The sequence below is a fragment of the Lutjanus erythropterus genome, chromosome 21, assembly GCF_056507025.1.
Source record: "Lutjanus erythropterus isolate fLutEry1 chromosome 21, fLutEry1.hap2, whole genome shotgun sequence".
NCBI lineage: Eukaryota > Metazoa > Chordata > Actinopteri > Lutjaniformes > Lutjanidae > Lutjanus > Lutjanus erythropterus.
This window is the reverse complement of record NC_139337.1, coordinates 19,086,276-19,106,033: the sequence shown is the minus strand read 5'-3', so window position 1 is coordinate 19,106,033 and position 19,758 is coordinate 19,086,276. Positions and strand designations below refer to the sequence as shown.

Here is a 19,758-nt window from a genome sequence, read left to right as displayed (position 1 = left end):
TCATAAGGATGTATCAGGAAATGCTGTTGGCTTACAGTGAAAACCTAACCTCTAACCCTGAACCTCACCACTAATTGGTGACAGACTTATGATTGGTTAGGGTGCAGTTTAGGATTTAAGTCTAAGTCTCACTCTGAAAACGTCTCTTTTTCTTATGAGATCTGGCATCGGCCCTTTCAAGTGACCGCATTTTCAGGTTTTATGGTTTTGTGGAGATATTGCGGGCTCACAAAGTGGTGAAAATACAAATCACACACATCAAAACACAGAGACCAATTTGTTGAAAGGTCAAAACCACTGGCGGTAAATGGAAGACATGTGCTCCTGGTTGCACAGTCTGCTTTCATCTGGGGAAAGAATTTGCTTCTGTGTACACTAAACAATTAAGAATGCCAACATAAAGTTCACAGTTGCCCTCGACATCATAACAACATGCTGATGCTGTGAGGTCCTGGGGGCATGTTGAACCATGGCATGAAATCTTAAATCTTCAAAAAGCAGCAACACACAGCTGTGGGTGAAAATATGCAAAAGAGACACAGAAGCAGAGGAAAAAGGGGAAAGAGATAAATGAGCTGAACTCATGTTGTGGCAGACTCAAAAGCATCATTCATTTCTAACACTAGAGTATAAGAGAGAGAGAGAGTGTGTGTATGTGTGTGTGTGTGAATGCCAGCTTGCCTGCAGGACAGTAGTTTGGGGCAGTTTTGATGGAGCTCTTGATAATAGAGGAACAGGGATTAATAGAGAAAATAAACATCCCACAGAGCTGTAATGAATTCCATGTGGAGCAGCAGGCACGCTACAAACTACCAGTCAGGCCCACACACACACACACACACACACACACACACACACACACACACACACACACACACACACACACACACACACACACACACACACACACACACACACACACACACACACACACACACACACACACCTGAATTCTTCATTTCCATTGACTGAAATGATTATTTCCATGGGATCCCAATGTTACACAGTATTAACTTGGTTTTATAGCATTTCAAGGTTCAATATGGACATGCTTGCCTTGTGTGGTCCATCTGTACATTTTAGAAGTTAAACTGTTCTTTTTATTATTCAATAAGAAATTAAAAATAAAAAGGAACAACTTTAAGCTTTCAGTTTACGGTTGAACTTCTGTCTTAATGTTTACCGAGAACTCTTTACATTAAGGAGATCAGCCAGTAAATTCAGGTTAAAGCCATTAAAACAACTCCAACACTAAACACACAGAACAATGTTCGGAAATGCTTTATTTTAAGGGGTGTGCATAAGACTGTCATGACACTGTCATAACCATTTCATGACTCCTGTCTTAAACATGAAGGAGTCTTTTCTAAATGTTCATGACTGTTACTCTGTTTATGTCATGTTACTCTGTAAAAACACCTCTGACCTTATAACATTTTATGACATCTTTGTGACCAGTCCAAATGGTACCACTTTAGTTGAGGTCAGAGGAATTATTCTTAACACTGGTATAAAAAAAACATTTGACTGTGTAACAAAATGACATCTTTGTGTCAAAATATAACACTTTATTTGAGGTCAAGGAAAATATTCGTGGCACACTTACGCCAGTGTCAAAACCAGCCACCAGTTCAATGTAACATTCAAACAAAAAGCCAAGTTTCTTCAAGTCTGATAATGTCACGATGCCATAACAAAGACATTTTGACCAGATTAATATCAAGCTGTCAAAACTAAGACATCTCAATGTCAACTTTGCATTAAAAATTACATGACTGACCTAATGACACTTGATTACAACAGTCATAACCATTCATAAGATGTTCAAGATAGATGTCATGACATGTTATGACAGTGTAATGACAGTCTTATGCACACCCCAAGTGTTACAGGACATTTTATTCATCAAGCATCGTACACTACTGTAGCAAATATTTGATCCTGGGATAATTGTGTTCATTGTACTTGTGGAATTCAGCTTATACACATAATAAACGAGGACTGACGCAAAATGAAATGCCCCATAGCAAAAATTGTTTGTGGAAACATGGCAATACAACTAAACACATACTAATCAGCTGAGAAAGACCAAAGTCTAGACACAAATGTGCACAAACATCTGAAAATTTGGCACCGTTCAGAGTCTATGCACTCTCTCACTGTGGGTTATTGGCGGCCATCAGACCTAAGAGAGTCCAGTGACCTGCAGAGAGAAGACCCCGCTGTCCACTGATCAGCATGTGCAGGAGACAGCACAGCGAGCACACACACATGCTCACACATACATGTATGTAACACAATCACATGAACAATGCAGCCTCTCTTCTTCTTGCCAAATAGCTATGCACACATGCGTCCACACACACAAGTGTCCCTCCTCTTCCCAAAAATTCCCTGCTCTTGTTTTCTCAGCCTGAGGCTGTGTGTTTTTCTTTGTATGCCGGAATTCCTGTTTGCATTCACCTTTTTCCCCAAACAGGGGAAAGGAAAACAAAAACATAATGAAAGGATTAAAGGAGATTACAGGTTGTCAGAGTTCTGAAACTCAAAGTGTCTCCGTGTGTGTGTGTGATGTGCATGTGTTTTTACAGAGGAGTAAAACATGTGTGTGCATGTATGAGTGTGTCTGTTTGCATGCAAGTGCACAGGGGTTGTGTGTATATGCATATGTCACACATGTGAGAGATGAGAATCCGACAAAACCTCTTTTTTTCTTCCTGCTTGTCCTCACCTAATCACAGAGGAATGGACACAAAAAGCCTCAGCAGTGTAACACAAAGTAAACAGCACGTAGGCGAAAAATGATTGTATAAAAACACTGTACGTGACACATATTTGGGGTGGTGGGCGTTGAAGTTGCGAAGCTCTTTCCAACATGACAGAGTTTAACACTAATGGTTTTTTTTTCACAATTTTACTTGCCCCTGTGCAAATTGTCTTATTTATTAGCTGTTATCAAACAACAACAAAGACTAAAGTTAATTGTCATCTATAATATAGTGATCCAATGTCTACAAAATGTCTGAAAGTGATGAAAAATGTCCATACCATCTTTTTTTTTTGCTTTTACTTAATTATTTACTAGTTTTTATTATGTTTCTCAGATTTTTACTATTGCTTTTGGTGATGTCTTTATAAATGTCTTGTTTTGTCAGCTCAAAACCCAGAGATATTCAGTTTAATATGATAATAAGCACTGAAATCAAACAACATATTTGAGAGGCTAAAAACAGCATTTTTGCAGGAAAAATTACTAGGTGTTACTTCCTAGATTTACTAGCCTGACAAGACTTTTTTGAGCTCTGCATGATATGAGCAGTCGTGTGAGGAGACAGCTTCAAATTCCACACTGATTTATTTAGAGCAATATAATAATGGCTCAGCTGCTAGTTGTGCCTGAAATACATTATAGTATGAACACATGTAATTTTCACATCATAAAGGAACTAAAAGAGAGGGTCATGCACACGGGTCAATCCTCAAATGAATGCAAACAGTTCACCAGCCTAGCAGTGAGGTGCTAATATACCACAGCGACTTGTCACAGCAGGTCCAGTCAAAGCTTTAGTGGCAGCTAAGATAACCCGGGATAATAACCAGACTAAGTCTACAGAGAGCTGTAGAAGATTAAAAAAGGTTACTACGGTACAGACACTAGTTAGCTCTTAAAGCTAACAGGCACCCACTTACTGCAGTACAGCAAGTCCAGACCAAACTGTATCCTCATGACAAAGAACGCTGACTTAACATGAAAAGAAACAGCTCACAAAAGGTCCACTAAGATCTGTTAACACTTTCTCAAAGAGAGCAAACGTGAAACCAAAAAGAAAACCCATTACTGTGTAACTTTGCACTTTCTCACGCTAAATTAGCTGATATTTTTGGAGACCTTGGGGGAAAAATTGCTTAATTCTTTGATTGCAGCACCAGTTGCAACGTGACAGATCTCATTAGAGAGCATTTTTATGTTCCAAACTAAATGTTTATTTTTCATATGCATCTAAGCTTGAAGAGGGCGGATACGCGAACCCACAGGCACACACACCAACACACACACATGCACACAAACACAGACTTTGTAAACCATGTTCACAGGCCCTTCTGCATGGAATTTTATCAGGTTTATATTTGGATCAGAAAATAGGCAGGGCATGGGGGCAGTTTGAGATACAACAGGTCACCTCCTCGCATACTTTACTATAAAATGTCTAAGAATAAACAAGTGCACACACACACACACACACACACACACACACACACACACACACACACACACACACAGATATCTATCTATATAATGTATATATAGATATAAATGAACAAAGTGAGGATGGGGAAAGCCAAATGTTGATCCGTTCCAGGCCACCCTCTCCATTCAGAGAGAGCTCGATCGCTTGTGCCATTATGACAAATGTACACAGGCAGAGTATAAAATATACAAGAAAAGCACTAAGCAAGATAAATGACAGAGGGCACAAAGAAAAGGAGACCCGACAAGGGACGAGGAGGAGTGTGAACCAGAATCAGTGGAAAAGGAAGAGAGAAGAAGAGCTGCTGAAAGAAAAAAAGGCAGAGAAAGACATGCTCATATCTGAAGTGCAGATTCTGTCACCAGTGAGATTTAATATACCATTTAATTATCAGACTGTGCATCTGTGCAAACACCCACATCCTCTGCTGCCTGAACCAGAAACACACACAAACACACACAAACACACACACACACACACACACACGCACGCACGCACACACACACACACACACACAGCAGACCAAAAAATAGACACAGACACGCATGTTGACTCAGCAGTGGGAGGCCTGTTGTACTAAAACCTAATATAAATTGAGAAATGCCAGAACAATAGAGCAAGTTCAGACACTAAAATGTGTGTGCGTGTGTGTGTGTGTGTGTGTGTGTGCACAAAGATGATTAATGAGCAGAAGAAAGATGCTGTTTGCTTAAGAGTTGTACTGCGGGCAGCGTGACGGGGAGAGGGAGGTTGTGGGAAAGTTAGATGTAATGTATATTCAGAACTATCAAGCTGATCAGGGTGATCACATGCCACTGCATATAGCGTTAACATAGTAGTCTGTGTGTGTGTGTGTGTGAGAGAGAGAGAGAGAGACAGATAGGGCTGCACAATAATCGCAATATTATCAAAATCACACTTTGGCCAGGAGCAATATCCAAATTGCAGAACCAGAACCAAATTGCAATTTTTGAGAAAGGAAATATGTGTGAGAAAACAGCATTATAATGAAGTTTTGTGGTGCTGCAGAGATGCCCTGGTCTCAAAATGGCCTACCACAATTTCAGTCAAAATAATAGAATTATGACTTTTTTTCAGGAAAAAATACAACCCCAATTTGATGCCTGCAACTCTATCTAAAAAAGTTGGCACAGGGGCATGTTTACCACTGTCATGGCAGCATATGTTGCTCCAAAACCTTTACGTACCTTAATAATGATGGTCCTTTTCCTCTTTAGGCCAAAGGACAAATTCAGAATGAGTGCATATTTACAAAGAACAAAGTTTATCAGTGTAAACATTAAATATCTTTGTACTGTGTCCAGTTAAATGAATGAACTTACAAATCTTTCCTTTCTGTTTATATTTACGTTTTACAAAGTGCCCCAACTATTTTGGAATTAGGGTTGTGTGACAATAAAAAGGAGACTTTACATCTGTATGCTTGAGTCTCCTTTAGTTTTGACTAAACAGAAGGAGACAGGGCAAAGATTTGTGTCAGTCTGTGTGTGGCATGTGATCTGAAGGTGACAGATGGTGCTTGTCACAGCTTCGGCGGTCGCAAACCGTTTACCCAGGAGGCATCGCTCGCAGGGTTTGTTTTGATGAGGAGGAGCACCAAAAGGAGATCGCGTTACCACTCACTCATCGCCCTCACATGGCTCGACCGAATCTCCCCCTTCTTCTCCGGATTCTCTTTCTCTATCCAGATTGTCCATCTCCTACTTGAAGTACAATAAACACTCCCCCTGCTTTATTCACAAACATGCGCTTCCAGCAACATAAACACACATATTTTGTTGCTTGTTCCTGCTCCTCCTCTGTAAAACACACACATTTTTCCTGTCACACACCACAGAGGCTGTGCAGTCGCTTCCTGTGCATAAAGAGGCTGCTGACAGATGTGGAGGTAGTAGTGTGAAGGAGACATGGAGCGGAGAATGGGCTTGGAAGGGAGGGGGGATTGCATCTGCTGCTAAGACTGGCAGGATCCACTGCACAGATCAGCCTTCACGCTGATAACAGCTGAGAGAGGGTGCGATAGAGAGAGCGAAAAAAAGTGGGGACAAATTTTTAAAAACAGGAGCAAGAGGTCAGTGTGGAGGTGAGAGTTTGATAAGCAGCTTCTGTTTTCGCTCACATGCAAGGTTACACTTTAAAACATGAAGAAGCTGAGCCAGCGTGAGTTATTTCAAGTGCAAGATAAGTGTCACTTTGAAGACAGCGTCACTTTCATCCACACCGAACCGTCACAGCCAGAGCTCTGTGAAGCTGAACGCGTTGACAGGCATGACTGTGACACCATGTGCACACATGCTAGCACGCTACATTCATAAACATGAGAGGAAATGTTTCTTCTCTTACATCCGTGCGATTTATTAATATGATGTTTATGAGAGAGAGGCAGTCACGGATTACATGCAATCTGAATTACGTAATTAGATTACAAGAACAAAAAGCTAAAACCATCCCAGATAATATTTAAAAAATGTGCAATTAGATTATAGTTCAATTGTCAAGGATTACTAGATTACATTTTGTATTACAAATATGATATATACTGAACATGTTCTACAGTATATCAAAGTAAGTTAATCCTCTCAGGGTGCCAGTTTTGTGTAATCTAACTAATATTCTTTTTTTTATGATGATTTATAGATAATGGAGTTTTATTCATTTTTATTAACACTGAAAATGGAAGATGAATATGAGAAAGTGCTTCTCTCTGATTTAGTATAATTACTTTGATTTGACTACCTGTTGAATTTGCAAACTGCATTTTATTGGTATTGAAAATGCTGAGATGTTTATAGAAAAAAAAATATATATGTGAAAGTCAGTTTTGCATCCATTTTTCATACACGATGCCATATTTTCAATGTCTCATTTTGAAATAATTCAAAAGTAACCTGAAAGTATTCAGTATTTTGTAATCCAATCCTTTACGTGACTAATTACAAATATTGCATGTAACATGTAATTTGTGTACACTAACTGACAACATTTTAACGTAATCTGACACAACACTGGGGAGAGGATATTAAACGTGTTTGTCTTTTGGATGTCATTACTTATTTTGTATCGGCACTGATTATTCTTATTTTATAATTGGGGCTTGTTGAAGTGGTTTGTCATGTTGTTTATTCTGGGTCATATTTGCCTTGTTGCATTTACACCCACTTGAAAGTGCACTACAAACACCCCAGGCTCTGAAGCACACTGTAGATCATGCATTTGTCACATGAAAAATTCCACTCATGACCCATGGTTTATGTTTCAAGTCAACCAGCTGTCCCTCTCAACTACCCCGTCTCTGTCTGCCATATAGATGTCTTAATACAGCCACTTTACAAAAGAACCCTTTGAACGACAACATTTAAGATTCATTCTTCAATAGTAGCACACACCCCGCGGCCGGTACAGAAAAACCTGCTCAAGGACACATCAGCGGGGGGAGCAGCTGCCATTACTGTGTGTTGGGGCCAGGCTTTCCAGCTGAAAGATAGATTCCCTCCTGCACCACAATGTTTAAAGTTGTTGCTAAATGGAGTGTATTGAACGGAAAGTCTTTGTCTGCATTTGGCAGAAGAAAGTCTTAAACTGCAGCACACAAAATCATATTAAGGATAATTCAAGTCATAGTGAGTGTTGCGTCAATTTTGTAGACTTTCCCCACCAAAAATATCCTGTGAATTTTAATTGAGAAATAGCTTTTGTGACTGTTTTCCTAAGTTCTAGTTGTAATTTACTTTCACTCAACTCATGATCATAGAAAAATAGAACATGTAGTTTCAAAAACTTTTCACTCAATCAGCCCAGCCAATTTACACATCATTCTCACCACCGTCTTTTTGTTTATTTTGTCCCATCTTTAGACAGCACCTCTCAGCCATGGATTAAATCCTTCATTGCTACAGTACATCCTGCCTCATTACAAGTCATTCAGCTGTAGAAGAGATTTTTCTGTTGAAAGGGATTAGAGAGATTTCTTTTCCAGCATGTAGGTGCAGAAAAAATACTCAGACTGTCTGATAACCAAAAACTTTTGCAGTGATTTTCAAAGTGGGGGTACCTCAGCAAAATCTTCAAAATAAATAAAGTTGAATTGTGATTATGTTAATATTATAAAATGTAATTCAGAATAAAATAGAACATCAAAATAAGATTTGCTGCGCCCACCTTTTGAATTGAACTGGACTGCCACAAAGCTGCTCTACTCCTGAAATTTAGTCCCAACTCTCAAAAATGAAACGTTTTTGAAAAGGAAAAGATGTGACAAGCAGACCAACAGCCCAGCTAACAAAAGCTCAGCTGCAAAACATCTGAACAACTCCTGGCCAAATAAAACTTGCAAGTATGATGCAGCATACATAAAGTATAGATTTACTGCCGCACATAAGTGTCCTAAACCTGTTCTCTGCTGCGAGACTCTCTCAAATGAGTGTTTGAAACCGTCCAAACTTCAGAGTCCCTTGGAACAAAAGCACCAGAGGCCCAAAAAAAAAAACAGTCAGCTTTGGGTTATAAAGATATCTTGCAATCCATCCAAACTAATGCTTTTTGTGGGGCCTTGGCATGTAAAAGTTTGGGAAACCCTGTTCTACTGGACCTACATACTGCACATCTATGTCTAATCTCAAGAAAGAGAAGACAAGGAAGGAAGACAAGCGTGACATTTCCTACGGCTGCAATTAAAGCTTGTGGACAAGAATTTAGAAAATGTATAAGAAATGGCAGCAGGGCAAAAACTTACAGAAACTTTTTTTAGGTTATCAGCTGACGTCAAAGCCAAACGTTTCATCCTCTGACCCAGACTATATTGACCAGACGGCAATCGGGCTTTGAACTGTTTACTGGAAAAGTACAGTATATGATCAAACATGGCCGACCGGCTGCTAACCAAATCTTCCCAACCATATTAAAAACGATCCACTTACAGTGCTAACTATATTGGCTTTCACCCTCTTGTACTAAATGCATAGGCGATTCTAAAGTGCCCTTATTACCCTGACATTGAAGGTTCACCCTGTCCAACTCAATTTACTCAGTGGCTAAGTGGCCTTGCACGCTGTCTGGCTTTTGACCAGCACTTCTCAAAGTCTGGGAGCTTCCAGACACCACCTTAATGTAACATCACAACTATTTCTTTTAATAGAGGCTGGCATAATACGAGAAAGCAACGTGATTAAAGGTGTGAAGTTGTAAATTTAAAATCATGGCCAACATTAAAATCCTTTCACAGGATTCCAATTGGATGCAACGTTAACCACACACAGATCACGCTATATGCTAATAAAATCACCCGAAAAGACACCCACCATCTGTGCGATGACTTACACGTAGCAAGAAAAGTTTGAATGTAAACATGGATGTCTCACCATCAAGGTTTAACACACACTTTGGGCCCACAAACGCTGCAATCACACACAAAACCATAAACAAACACACACGAGCACGAGCACGCACACACACACACACGGTGCAGATGCTTAAAATTTATGAGGCATAATCTCCCCGGTCTCACATATAAACAAACTGTAAAAGTGAACACACTGTGATTATGTGTGTGTGTGTGTGTGTGTGTGTGTGTGTGTGTGTGTGTGTGTATACATGTTTGAGTGTGGGTGTCGGGGAGAGTGTGTGAAAAAGAGACAGACACAGACACACATGACAGTAATCAAGCAACTTAAGTTAAGCAGTCACACATGAAACACTGAATGCAAAGAACACATAACAGGGGTAGAAATTGAATCTGGAGACACAGAATGCCTCAGATCTTACTTGAAATAGCAAAAGGAACATAAATAGACTGGATATACTGTCCTCTACTGTATGTGAACGTAGAGACAGAGAGAAAGACAGCGAGAGGGGAAAGAAGTGATAGTTTAGTCCTTGTCTCTTTTCATCCCTTTCTCCAAAGGGACACCAGAGACTTTAATTACCTCCACCTGCGAGCACACAAAGAGCCCCACCCACCAATCTGGCTGTGGACCACACCCTACTTCCCACGGTAACCTGCTTAAGACCCCGCCACATCACTCCCTCCCTCCTGTATGGACACAAGCGCACGCAAAAAGCCCCAAAGGAGGTCAGAAGGAGCAAGAGGAGGGTGAACTCACATCCAAAGAGTCTTCGTTGACGATGATGAGGGACATGCCGTGTGTCACCAGTCGACAGGAGTAACCTGAGAAACAGAAAGAGACAGTGTAAGGTAGCGAATGGGGGATGGGAGGGAGATTAGATTAACTCAAACCCAAAACACAGCTGAAAAACTGGTCTCATGTATGACTGGATTTGCAAAATCCTGCTTCATTCTCACACAGAGCTCCTTCATCAGCCTCCAGCCATCATCATCACATCTCTATTGTCGTCTGTTATGAATAGTTCAACTACATCATGCAGATCATCATTCAGATTATTTGAAATGGGGTTGTATCAGGTACTTGTCCATAGTCTGTGTATTACCTACAGTTTGAGAAGCAGAGAGATGCTGTGGACAGAGTCAGCAACAAAAGATATTTTAGCCATTTAAAAAATATCTATATATCTGTTTAAGTGTGCGCTATATTTAGAATATTTTCACTGTTTTGCCTTGCAGTCAGACAGACCTTTCTGAGAGGAAACACCACCATTATATCAGCAAAATATAACTCTCTCCAAACAAACCAGACTCAACAGGCAAAATCAGTAATTCTAATATATTTAATATTTTGCCTGGACATACTTGTTCCATTTCTGAAATCAGTCATTTGTTTGTGTTATTCTGGGACTTTGGAGAATCCAAATTATCCTCTTAAAACACTGACAAACTAACGGATCAAGGCAGCAGTAGACCAGCAACTCATGTGTTGTTTCTACAAAATGGGGGCCTGTTGACCACTATCTGCTGCAGGTAATACACTGACTTTGGATAAGTATCTCATACAACCCCACAACAAATAATCCAAACTATCCCTTTAAACAGAACAATATAGCTAACTCATTTATTGGGAATACTTGTACAGGTGTACAGAGTTCAACCACATTAAGATATGTGAAAAGTGGCACAGGATGTCCCAACTCAGTGACAAGTGTCCAAAACCAAAATGTTGTTTTTCAAGTCTTGTTTTTGTGGACATCTGCCACCAACTTCCTCCACGACTGCCAAGAGAAACCAAATGCAGTAATGTCATTACTGTGCAACTTTTACCCTTCTGTGTACACTGACCACTGGTACACTTCACTTAGAGATTGGAGACATGTCTGGCATGTCTCAGCCCACATAATACCCGCCATTCATTTAGCCATGATTTAATTATCTCCACAATACATGGAGTTTCCTACAATACTGCAAATAGGGCTGCAGTAAGAAGGGGACTTCCACACCGTCGCTAGAATTGCCTTAATCACTGAAAGCAACCCCATATCCAATAAGCTGCTTTTACTTTCCATCCTCTTGTGATAAAACTCTCCATCTTCTGACGTAAAGCGATAATTCAAATTATTTGAAGTGGGGTTGTATGAAGTGCTTATCGATAATCAGTGTATTGGCTACAGTAGATGAGGGTCAATACCCCCCCCCAACAAAAAATATCTTAGCAATTCTTCAAAAAAATTCAATTTAAGTGAACTAGAATTACTTTCACCACTTTACTTTCCAGCCAGACAGCCTTTTCTGACAGGAAACTGCCATTATATAAGCCAAATATCACCCTCTCCAAATCAACCAGCCTCTACGGTCGAAACCAGTCATTTTACCTTGACGAACACGGGAGTTGCTGGTCTACTGTTGCCTCAATCATTTAGTTTGATCTGTGTTATTGTATGACTTTGGTGAATTTGTACTAACCTTTTAAAACACCAAATTCACAACCTAACAAAACCCATGTTCTGCAAGGTAAAATGATTGTATTCACCCAAGAAATCCAGCTGGTTTGGAGAGTGATATCTGACTTGTATACCAGCAGTTTCCTGTCAGAAAAGACTGCCTGACGGCAAGGTAAAGCAGTGAAAATATTATAAATATCCCAACTGGGGGTGTGCTGACGGCCATCTACTGTTGGTAATACACTAATTATCAATAAGTATCTCATGTAAGTCCACTTCAAACAATCCAAACTATCATTTTAAACAGACAGTACAGTGTTTCGTTTAAATGTTTTCACCTATGTTGATGGCAGTCTCCTGCTTGTCTCCAGTGAGGACCCAGATCTTGATGTCAGCTCTCATCAGAGTGGCGATTGTCTCTGGCACGCCAGCCTGGAGACGGTCCTCTATGGCTGTGGCGCCCAGCAGCATTAAGTTCTGTTGGTGGAACAGAAGAGCGTGACAGAAATAAAAAAAAAAAACAGATATATTTCAAAGACAAAGCAAGATCAAAATATAGCACAAAGGAGGAAAGTAGGTTAAAATAAATTATATTTAGGCTACAAATTCAGCCAGACATCACCAGGCTGTATGTGAGGGCTCTTTCTCTCCAGAGAACATCATCCATATCTAATTTGAGGATGTGAACGATGCCAGCAAGTTCAATTCAGTTGGTGCTGCAGCTCAGTTTGGACCTCTGTACCAACTCTGTGTCTTTGTGCCAAGAAGTAACCCATTACCTTTCCTCCCCTTGCTTTAATTTGTTCAGCATTTAAATGCATGTGTACCCTCATTAGACACACTCGGACGCACACACAAACACTCGCACAGACACACAAGTTAACACTACTGTGTTGTTGACTCCAGTTTTATGGGGCTTTTGGCAGGCTGGTGCAGGTAATTACCCTTGTGGTCTCCCAGTCTGAGCTCCCCTCCTCCTCCTCCTCCTGCTTCCTCTTTTTTTTCCTCTTCACTTACTTTTCTCACCTTGGCACTCTACTCTAAATTCTTGGTTTTCAGTTCAACTCTCTTCTTAATATCCTCTCAAGTGAAAAGTGTAGTATTTTGTTCTCTTATTCCCTCATTCAGTGTTACCCTTCTGCCCAATTAATACAAGATTTCTACAACATCGGCCTTTTACGTTCTGCTACAGAGAAAACACACACACCTTGAAGGCAAATCTGACTGTGTAGTTCAATTTACAGGCTGTGACGAGTAATGAAGGAGCACCGTGTTTATTGAAGGGTGTGAATCAATGGAGCCACTCTGCCCCCTGCTGGCAAACATGAAGTGTGTGTTTGTGTGTCACTGTATCAGAAACCATTTATTTATATATATATATATATATATATATATATATATATATATATATATATATATATATATATATATATATATATATATATATATACTGATTTTCAGTTGTAGTGTAAACTTTTTAACACTCTTGAAGTCTTTAAATAAAAGTGTTTCAAGACATCCAGGCTCTTAATTTTCATTTAATTTCCCATAAGTTTGGAGGCCAACAGCACACAATACTACAGGGAAAGAGATGGTGTGTTTACCTTTTCCAGTAGTTCATAACACTCTTCGAGTTTCTGAGCGCGGTCTTTGAGCACAGTGCTGACACTATTGTATTCCTTGAGCCACTCCTGGTAGGCGCCTTCCTCCAGGTCCACATAGGCAAAACACAGAGTCCTCAAGCCTGGAAGGATAGGAGGAGGATAAGACGATCAATCAGCATGATCATGGAGCAGCAACCGTTTATTATTTTTAAATGGGAGTGAATACTCAAATATTTTTCCATTGGAATGCTGAGAATCAGACAGAATGGGATTGATAAATTGATTTCCAGCTTTAAACAGAGAAACCAAACAATGTTTTCATTCCTTTCCTCTCCCTTTCTCCTTCCTCTCTTAATTACCTTCAGTAGCAAACTGTTCCAGATGAGCAACAGTTAATTCTTTGTACTGGGACGCCTCAGTCAGACGTTCAAAAATGACATTATCCTGCAAAACAACAAAATAAGATGCTCAGCATTAAATGAGATTCGTTGAAAGACATTTGGAGTGCTGAATTAAAATTATAATAAGATAAACATACAGCTCCTTTGCAGTAGAGCCGTAGCTTCCCGTTGGGAGTTCTGACCACCACAGACATACGCTTGCGGTTGCTGTAAAGGAAGCAGTGGGTTTAGTTTCAAAACACACAACAGTTTTATATTACAGACTTATTTACCGACTGAGAGGAACATTTATGGGAGTATTACCTGGAAAACTCCAGGACATTCAGCAGCTCATAGCTCATCTCTTTTCCTCTCTGAAATGCAACAACAAAACGTCAGCTCCGACCTTTGCAAAAGGCAGCTCTTAAAGCAGTAAAACACAATGATACACACTCACAGCTTCGATTATGACTGAATGCGGGGTTCTTGCGGTGAAAACAAAGCCGAGTCCTTTGGCCCCTTTGACCAACGCTCCTTCATCTGGTGAAGAGGCCTGGTAAATGATCTGGTTCTCCTCTCTCTCTGGGACCACCGTGTGGCACACCGCCATCATCGTCAGGAACTCACAGATTTGAGGTGATGTAGGCTGAACACATACACATATTGCATTTTCTGTTTTATTCACTGCGTCTGTTTGTTATGTGTAGGACTACAGACGGAAATTAACGTCTTGCTAAATGTGATGCAACAATGTTTTCATTTCATATAAATGATCGATGTCATTGCACGCTGTCCTTATATAAATTAAATAAGCTAAATACACACAAACAGAGTGGATGTGGTTAGTTATTTTTGGGCAGAATAGGCTTGCTTCAAAAAAAGAAAAAGTATGGGAAAAGTCGCAGTGACACCTACATGGTCCTTCTCGATGTTTTGGATGAGAGTTGGGTCATCAAACTCTGTGGAGTTATTGCTGTTGGACGGCAGATTGCTGTAAGATAAGGAAAACAGGAGTTATTTTAGTTTTTGAGCATTTAAATAACTTTATAGGCTAAAATATGTGAGTTTTTGTCAACTTTTCCTCCATTTTCCTGATCGAAGTGTACACTACAGAGGAGTATAAAGGCTAGGCATAATGGAGAAACATTTTCAGAATAAACATGTCGAGAATAAAGCATGCCTGGTGCTAATAAAGGACGTTTGTCTTTATTCTCGACATTTCTACTCCATTCCCAAAATGCCTTAATACTCAATTATAGCACACAGTACATCAAGACATCAAAGCATGCAGAGGCTAAAATAAAGAAAAGGATATTACAGGGTTTATGCAGGTTTCAATTTAAATTTAAGACTTTTTAAGAGCATTATGAATGCAATTTAAAACCTATTTCTCATCCATACTGGCAAAAAAGTATGTTAATTAATCTCTTATTAATTAATATAAAATAATCTCTTAAAGACATTCGCCAATCCAGATCTTGTAATGTAAGACATCCTGTCCTGTCCACACTTGAAGGTGGAGCATGAAGCGAGCTGGGTGTAGGTTTTATTTAGAAACTGTTAGAGCATAATCAATTTAAGTTGATCCCAAAACCACCTCTAAAAGTGAGATTGAAGTTAATACAACTTCATAAAATTAAAGTTAACTTCATTATTTAATCAATTCCCACCTGTCAAAATGAGATTTAAGACATTCTAAGGCCTAAAATGCAGATTATTGAACTTTAACTTTTTGAGGACCCGCAGAAACCTTGTATTAGAAAGAAGAGGATGGATGAGAAGAGGTCACTAACCTGAAGTCCTCCATTGAACGATCACAGTCAAGATCAGGGAAGTGGCTGCAGTGTTGAATTAGGTTGTATTGCAAAAGGAATCAATCAGTTGATGAGTTGATTAGTTCATTTGATCAGGCATGCAAGAGATCAATCGACTGAATTAATAACAGTTGAGCTTTACTAGAAGTTAGTCTACGATTAGTTTAACCATTTGAGATGAATGAATTTAGTGGTGTTCTAAGCTTATTTTCTTTTAGTACGTGGCTCTGTCTACAGGCTAAGGTGCAAGAATGAATGAACAAAAAAAAAAAACCATGACTCACCCATATGTAATTCCAGCTATGGTACACTTCTTAAAGTGCATGACGTTACAGGTCAGAGTTCCTGTCTTGTCGGAAAAGAGATACTTCACCTGTAAAAGACAAACAGCAACAGTACTGACTGAGTGTGTATGTAACTATTTCCTTCCTATAGGCACCGATTATGAGCAGGGCGAGGAACTGACCTGGCCCAGTTCTTCATTAAGATTTGACGTTCGAGCCATGGCCGGTGTGTCTGTCTCTGAGTAGTACATCTCCACATCCTGAGAGAAAAACAAAACACAAGCAAAGTTATCAGAAATACTTCAATACTTACAGTAAGTGCATTTGAAAACATGCATTACAAAACACACGTACCCAGTTGATGAAGAGGGCCTGTGTGAACTTGACCACCTCCAGAGTGACCAGCAGGCTGATGGGGATCAGGTTGTTGTACAGGATGATGAACGTCAGCAGGTTATATGCAAAGTTAGTGGAGATGTCACCTGCACAAACACACAAAATTCACTTGATCACTCATCCTCAAAGTGTGTATGAATCCTAACAACATTTTACTGCAAGGAGAGTCAAAGGGAAAATTCAGATGATTTGAAATGGGGTTGTATGAGGTGCTTACTTTTGTGACAGGAAACCGCAATTATTTAAGCAAAATATACAGTGTTAGGTTAGCATCTCCTGCATTCTGTGAGGTAAAATAAATTATTTTGCCTGCGGAGTTTGGTTGGTTTGGAACGAGTTATATTTGGCTTATAGGACGTCGGTTTCCCATCAGAAAAGGTTGTCAACCGCAAAGTAAAGCAGTGAAAATATTCTAAATATACCATGCACTTAAACTGGCACAGATTTTTTTTTTTTGGGCGAACCTTTTTTAAGTGGCAGTACATTGCTTAGCTTCCGTGCTGGCAGAGCTGCTGCATCTCCAAACTGGGGGCGTGCTGACTGCAGGGAAAACACTGACTAAGCACCTCATACAACCCCACTTCAAATCATCCAAACTAACAAATGACAGGTTGTAAAACGTGGCATATGTGTGTGTACTCTCACCCGCTCGGGACAGGTACCAGCAGGCATCTTCAGTGTGTTCTCTGTTCCAGATGGCAGCGCCAACAGAGCTGACCAGAGCCATGACCAGCAGGATGCCAAACAAGACCAGGATCTGCATGTTGGTCACCCGCTCCACATTAGAGCGCTTCAGCGGTGCTTTGGTAGAGTTCTGGTAATTGGACAGGTCAATGAATACAACACATGAGAAACACAAAGACATTCACATTGAGATGGTGCTGGATGAGGTTGCAGGTTCACTGAGCTACACTGGTTTCTCTGGGGAGGAAAAGTCCACTGGCAGCACCCTTTGAACATGTTTGCCTCGCTAATTTAATTTGTCATACACAGCTATAAACACAAGACTATTATTAAAATGTTTTTAATCATTTCTGGCAGAAGTATGTGCCAGCAATCCAAACTCTGGGACGGAGGATTAAAACTACCTCTCGGCTTGGATGTGCTCCCAGTTATGAATGCGTCACACAGTTAATTAAAAACTCCAAACTCTATGAAGTTGACAAGGAGAGAAGATTAAAAAAATATCAAATTAAATTCCAAAATTCCTTTGCTCTTGGGTGTCTTTTCACTTAATATACACAGTTTACTGAACTCGGACAAGAAATTGGGTTTACCTGCATCAGTTTGGAGTCGTGGCCAGTGTAGACAACAATTCCCACAACCCACTGAGTGTTTCTGAGCTGGGCGCCTCGGAGCAGCACCTGGTCTGGACCCAAGGGAGCTGGACTGAGGAGAATAAGAGAGGACATGGATGTTATAAATAAATTCAGATTTAGGACAACCTGCATTTCTTCATTATTTGTCATCTCAAGTTTTATTTTATAAAACCTCCTCGTAATTGCCTTTATTATGACAGGCTGCACTGTCCTGTTTGACTTTTAAATCTTATATAAAATCTATTATATGTAAACAGAGTGTCTACAAGGACCAGCAAGTAAAATGTATGACTTTTTAGTGCCACTGTTTAAATAAATTTAAGACAAATTTTGCAATAAAACTGCATATCAAATGGCAAAACCTTCTGAGTAAATATATATATTGTCAGCTAAAAAGCAATAACAATAACTGGTTGAGTTAAAGAACATTTAAATATGTTGATCAGCAAAAACCTTAAAGACTGTAATGAGTATAATGAGTATTTAATACTTTTATTAGACAGTGTCAATTTACATTTTATATTTTAAGACTTTTAGCACCTGCAGCCACACTGAGCATAGCTTTATCCTGCTGTCTTGGCCAGCTCTATTTCATACCAAGATATCATTTAGGAATTATTGACTTACAAGTAAAAAACACAATAGAATTTAGCATATAACACTGACAATCCACTTCCTCTTGTCAATCAATAATTGATCTCTGTATGTATGTGTGTCTCACTTCTGGTTCTCCAGTCGCAGTGTGCCAGTGAAGTCATACAGGTGTCTGTTGGGGCCTTCACACTCCAAACGACCAGACAGCGCCATCAAATCCTCCAGGGTCTGAGCCCCTGCTGTGAGCGTGAGACCCTGGCAAAAATTAACCGCGACAAGTCAAGGAAAGTTTGTTGAGGGAGCACTTTCACCAAACAGTATTATGACAGCGAACATAAATTACATGAGGAGAACAGAGTCCTGAAAGCCAACATTTGTTCATTTGCATCCAACATGTATTAGATGTATTATTAACACTCAAGTACAACCTAAATAACTGACATCCTTTCAGGTGGGTGAGCAGCTCCTTCACATGGGTTACCCACCACTCTTATTAAAGTGTACAAGTTCCTGACTGACCACATACAGAATCCACACTGAGAAAACAGGCAAACTGAAACATTTGTTATTGCGTCATACCTGTCTGATCTTCAGGTTGGTTTCTCCATCCAGGTTGGAGGTCTCAGTGTAACACATGGCCTGCGGTTCACTGAGGAGAAGAGGCAGAGTTGCATCAAAGCACTGTAGTGCTTAAAAACAATGAAGCCATCAACTGACAGGAAATCAATCAATGAACATTGAATCATTGATTAAGGAATTATGTTTTTACTAATTAATTATGATTATTAACATTATTATTATCAAACATTTGCTGTTATAGCTCCTGAAATATGAGTATTTGTTTAATCCACATAATTTCATACAATTATAAATTGATGGCTTTGGGGTTTTTTGACTGCGGATCACTTTTAGGCTTCCTAAACTTAAAGCTACTACAAGGAATTTTTAACTGGCCACGTAACAGTCTCAATTTAATACTGGTGCCTCTATATGGCCTAGAAGAAAACAAGACCATCAGTGAAAAGGCTGTTTTTATTGCATGCCTCTGGGTCAGTGGTTCTTGAAATCAGATGAAACAAGCCAGTGTTTACATTTACACAAAGTTACTTCAGCCAGTTAAAAAGAAAGGAGGAGGAGATTTTTATTCAAATAATTTTATTTTTGATGTTATATTTTGTGGTTATTACAATGGAAATATTACCAATTTTGTCCATAGGGGCCTCCAAAATCAACACAACATGAAAGTTCCTTGCAGTGACTTTAAGATGGGAATTCAGCATTACATTTTATATATGAAACAATGAAGCAGTA

General features: G+C 39.6%; 1 protein-coding gene across 10 annotated transcripts in view; it reads right to left on the bottom strand.

The window, feature by feature from the left end:
- atp8a2 (ATPase phospholipid transporting 8A2) overlaps positions 1-19,758 on the bottom strand; it is a 70,676-nt gene that overhangs the window by 26,973 nt on the left and 23,945 nt on the right. For 9 of the 10 annotated variants that reach the window (XM_084747413.1, XM_084747416.1, XM_084747418.1 and 6 more), the window contains 16 exons: positions 19,027-19,096; positions 18,575-18,702; positions 17,812-17,923; positions 17,180-17,348; positions 16,493-16,620; positions 16,321-16,398; positions 16,139-16,227; positions 15,834-15,878; positions 14,956-15,031; positions 14,498-14,686; positions 14,365-14,414; positions 14,199-14,268; positions 14,020-14,104; positions 13,661-13,800; positions 12,395-12,533; positions 10,370-10,434 (listed from right to left, as the gene is read on the bottom strand). In XM_084747413.1, the coding sequence (XP_084603539.1) occupies positions 10,370-10,434; positions 12,395-12,533; positions 13,661-13,800; positions 14,020-14,104; positions 14,199-14,268; positions 14,365-14,414; positions 14,498-14,686; positions 14,956-15,031; positions 15,834-15,878; positions 16,139-16,227; positions 16,321-16,398; positions 16,493-16,620; positions 17,180-17,348; positions 17,812-17,923; positions 18,575-18,702; positions 19,027-19,096 (1,633 nt within the window). The remainder of the gene's footprint in view (positions 1-10,369; positions 10,435-12,394; positions 12,534-13,660; positions 13,801-14,019; positions 14,105-14,198; positions 14,269-14,364; positions 14,415-14,497; positions 14,687-14,955; positions 15,032-15,833; positions 15,879-16,138; positions 16,228-16,320; positions 16,399-16,492; positions 16,621-17,179; positions 17,349-17,811; positions 17,924-18,574; positions 18,703-19,026; positions 19,097-19,758) is intronic. The other variant, XM_084747415.1, reaches the window with a different exon arrangement.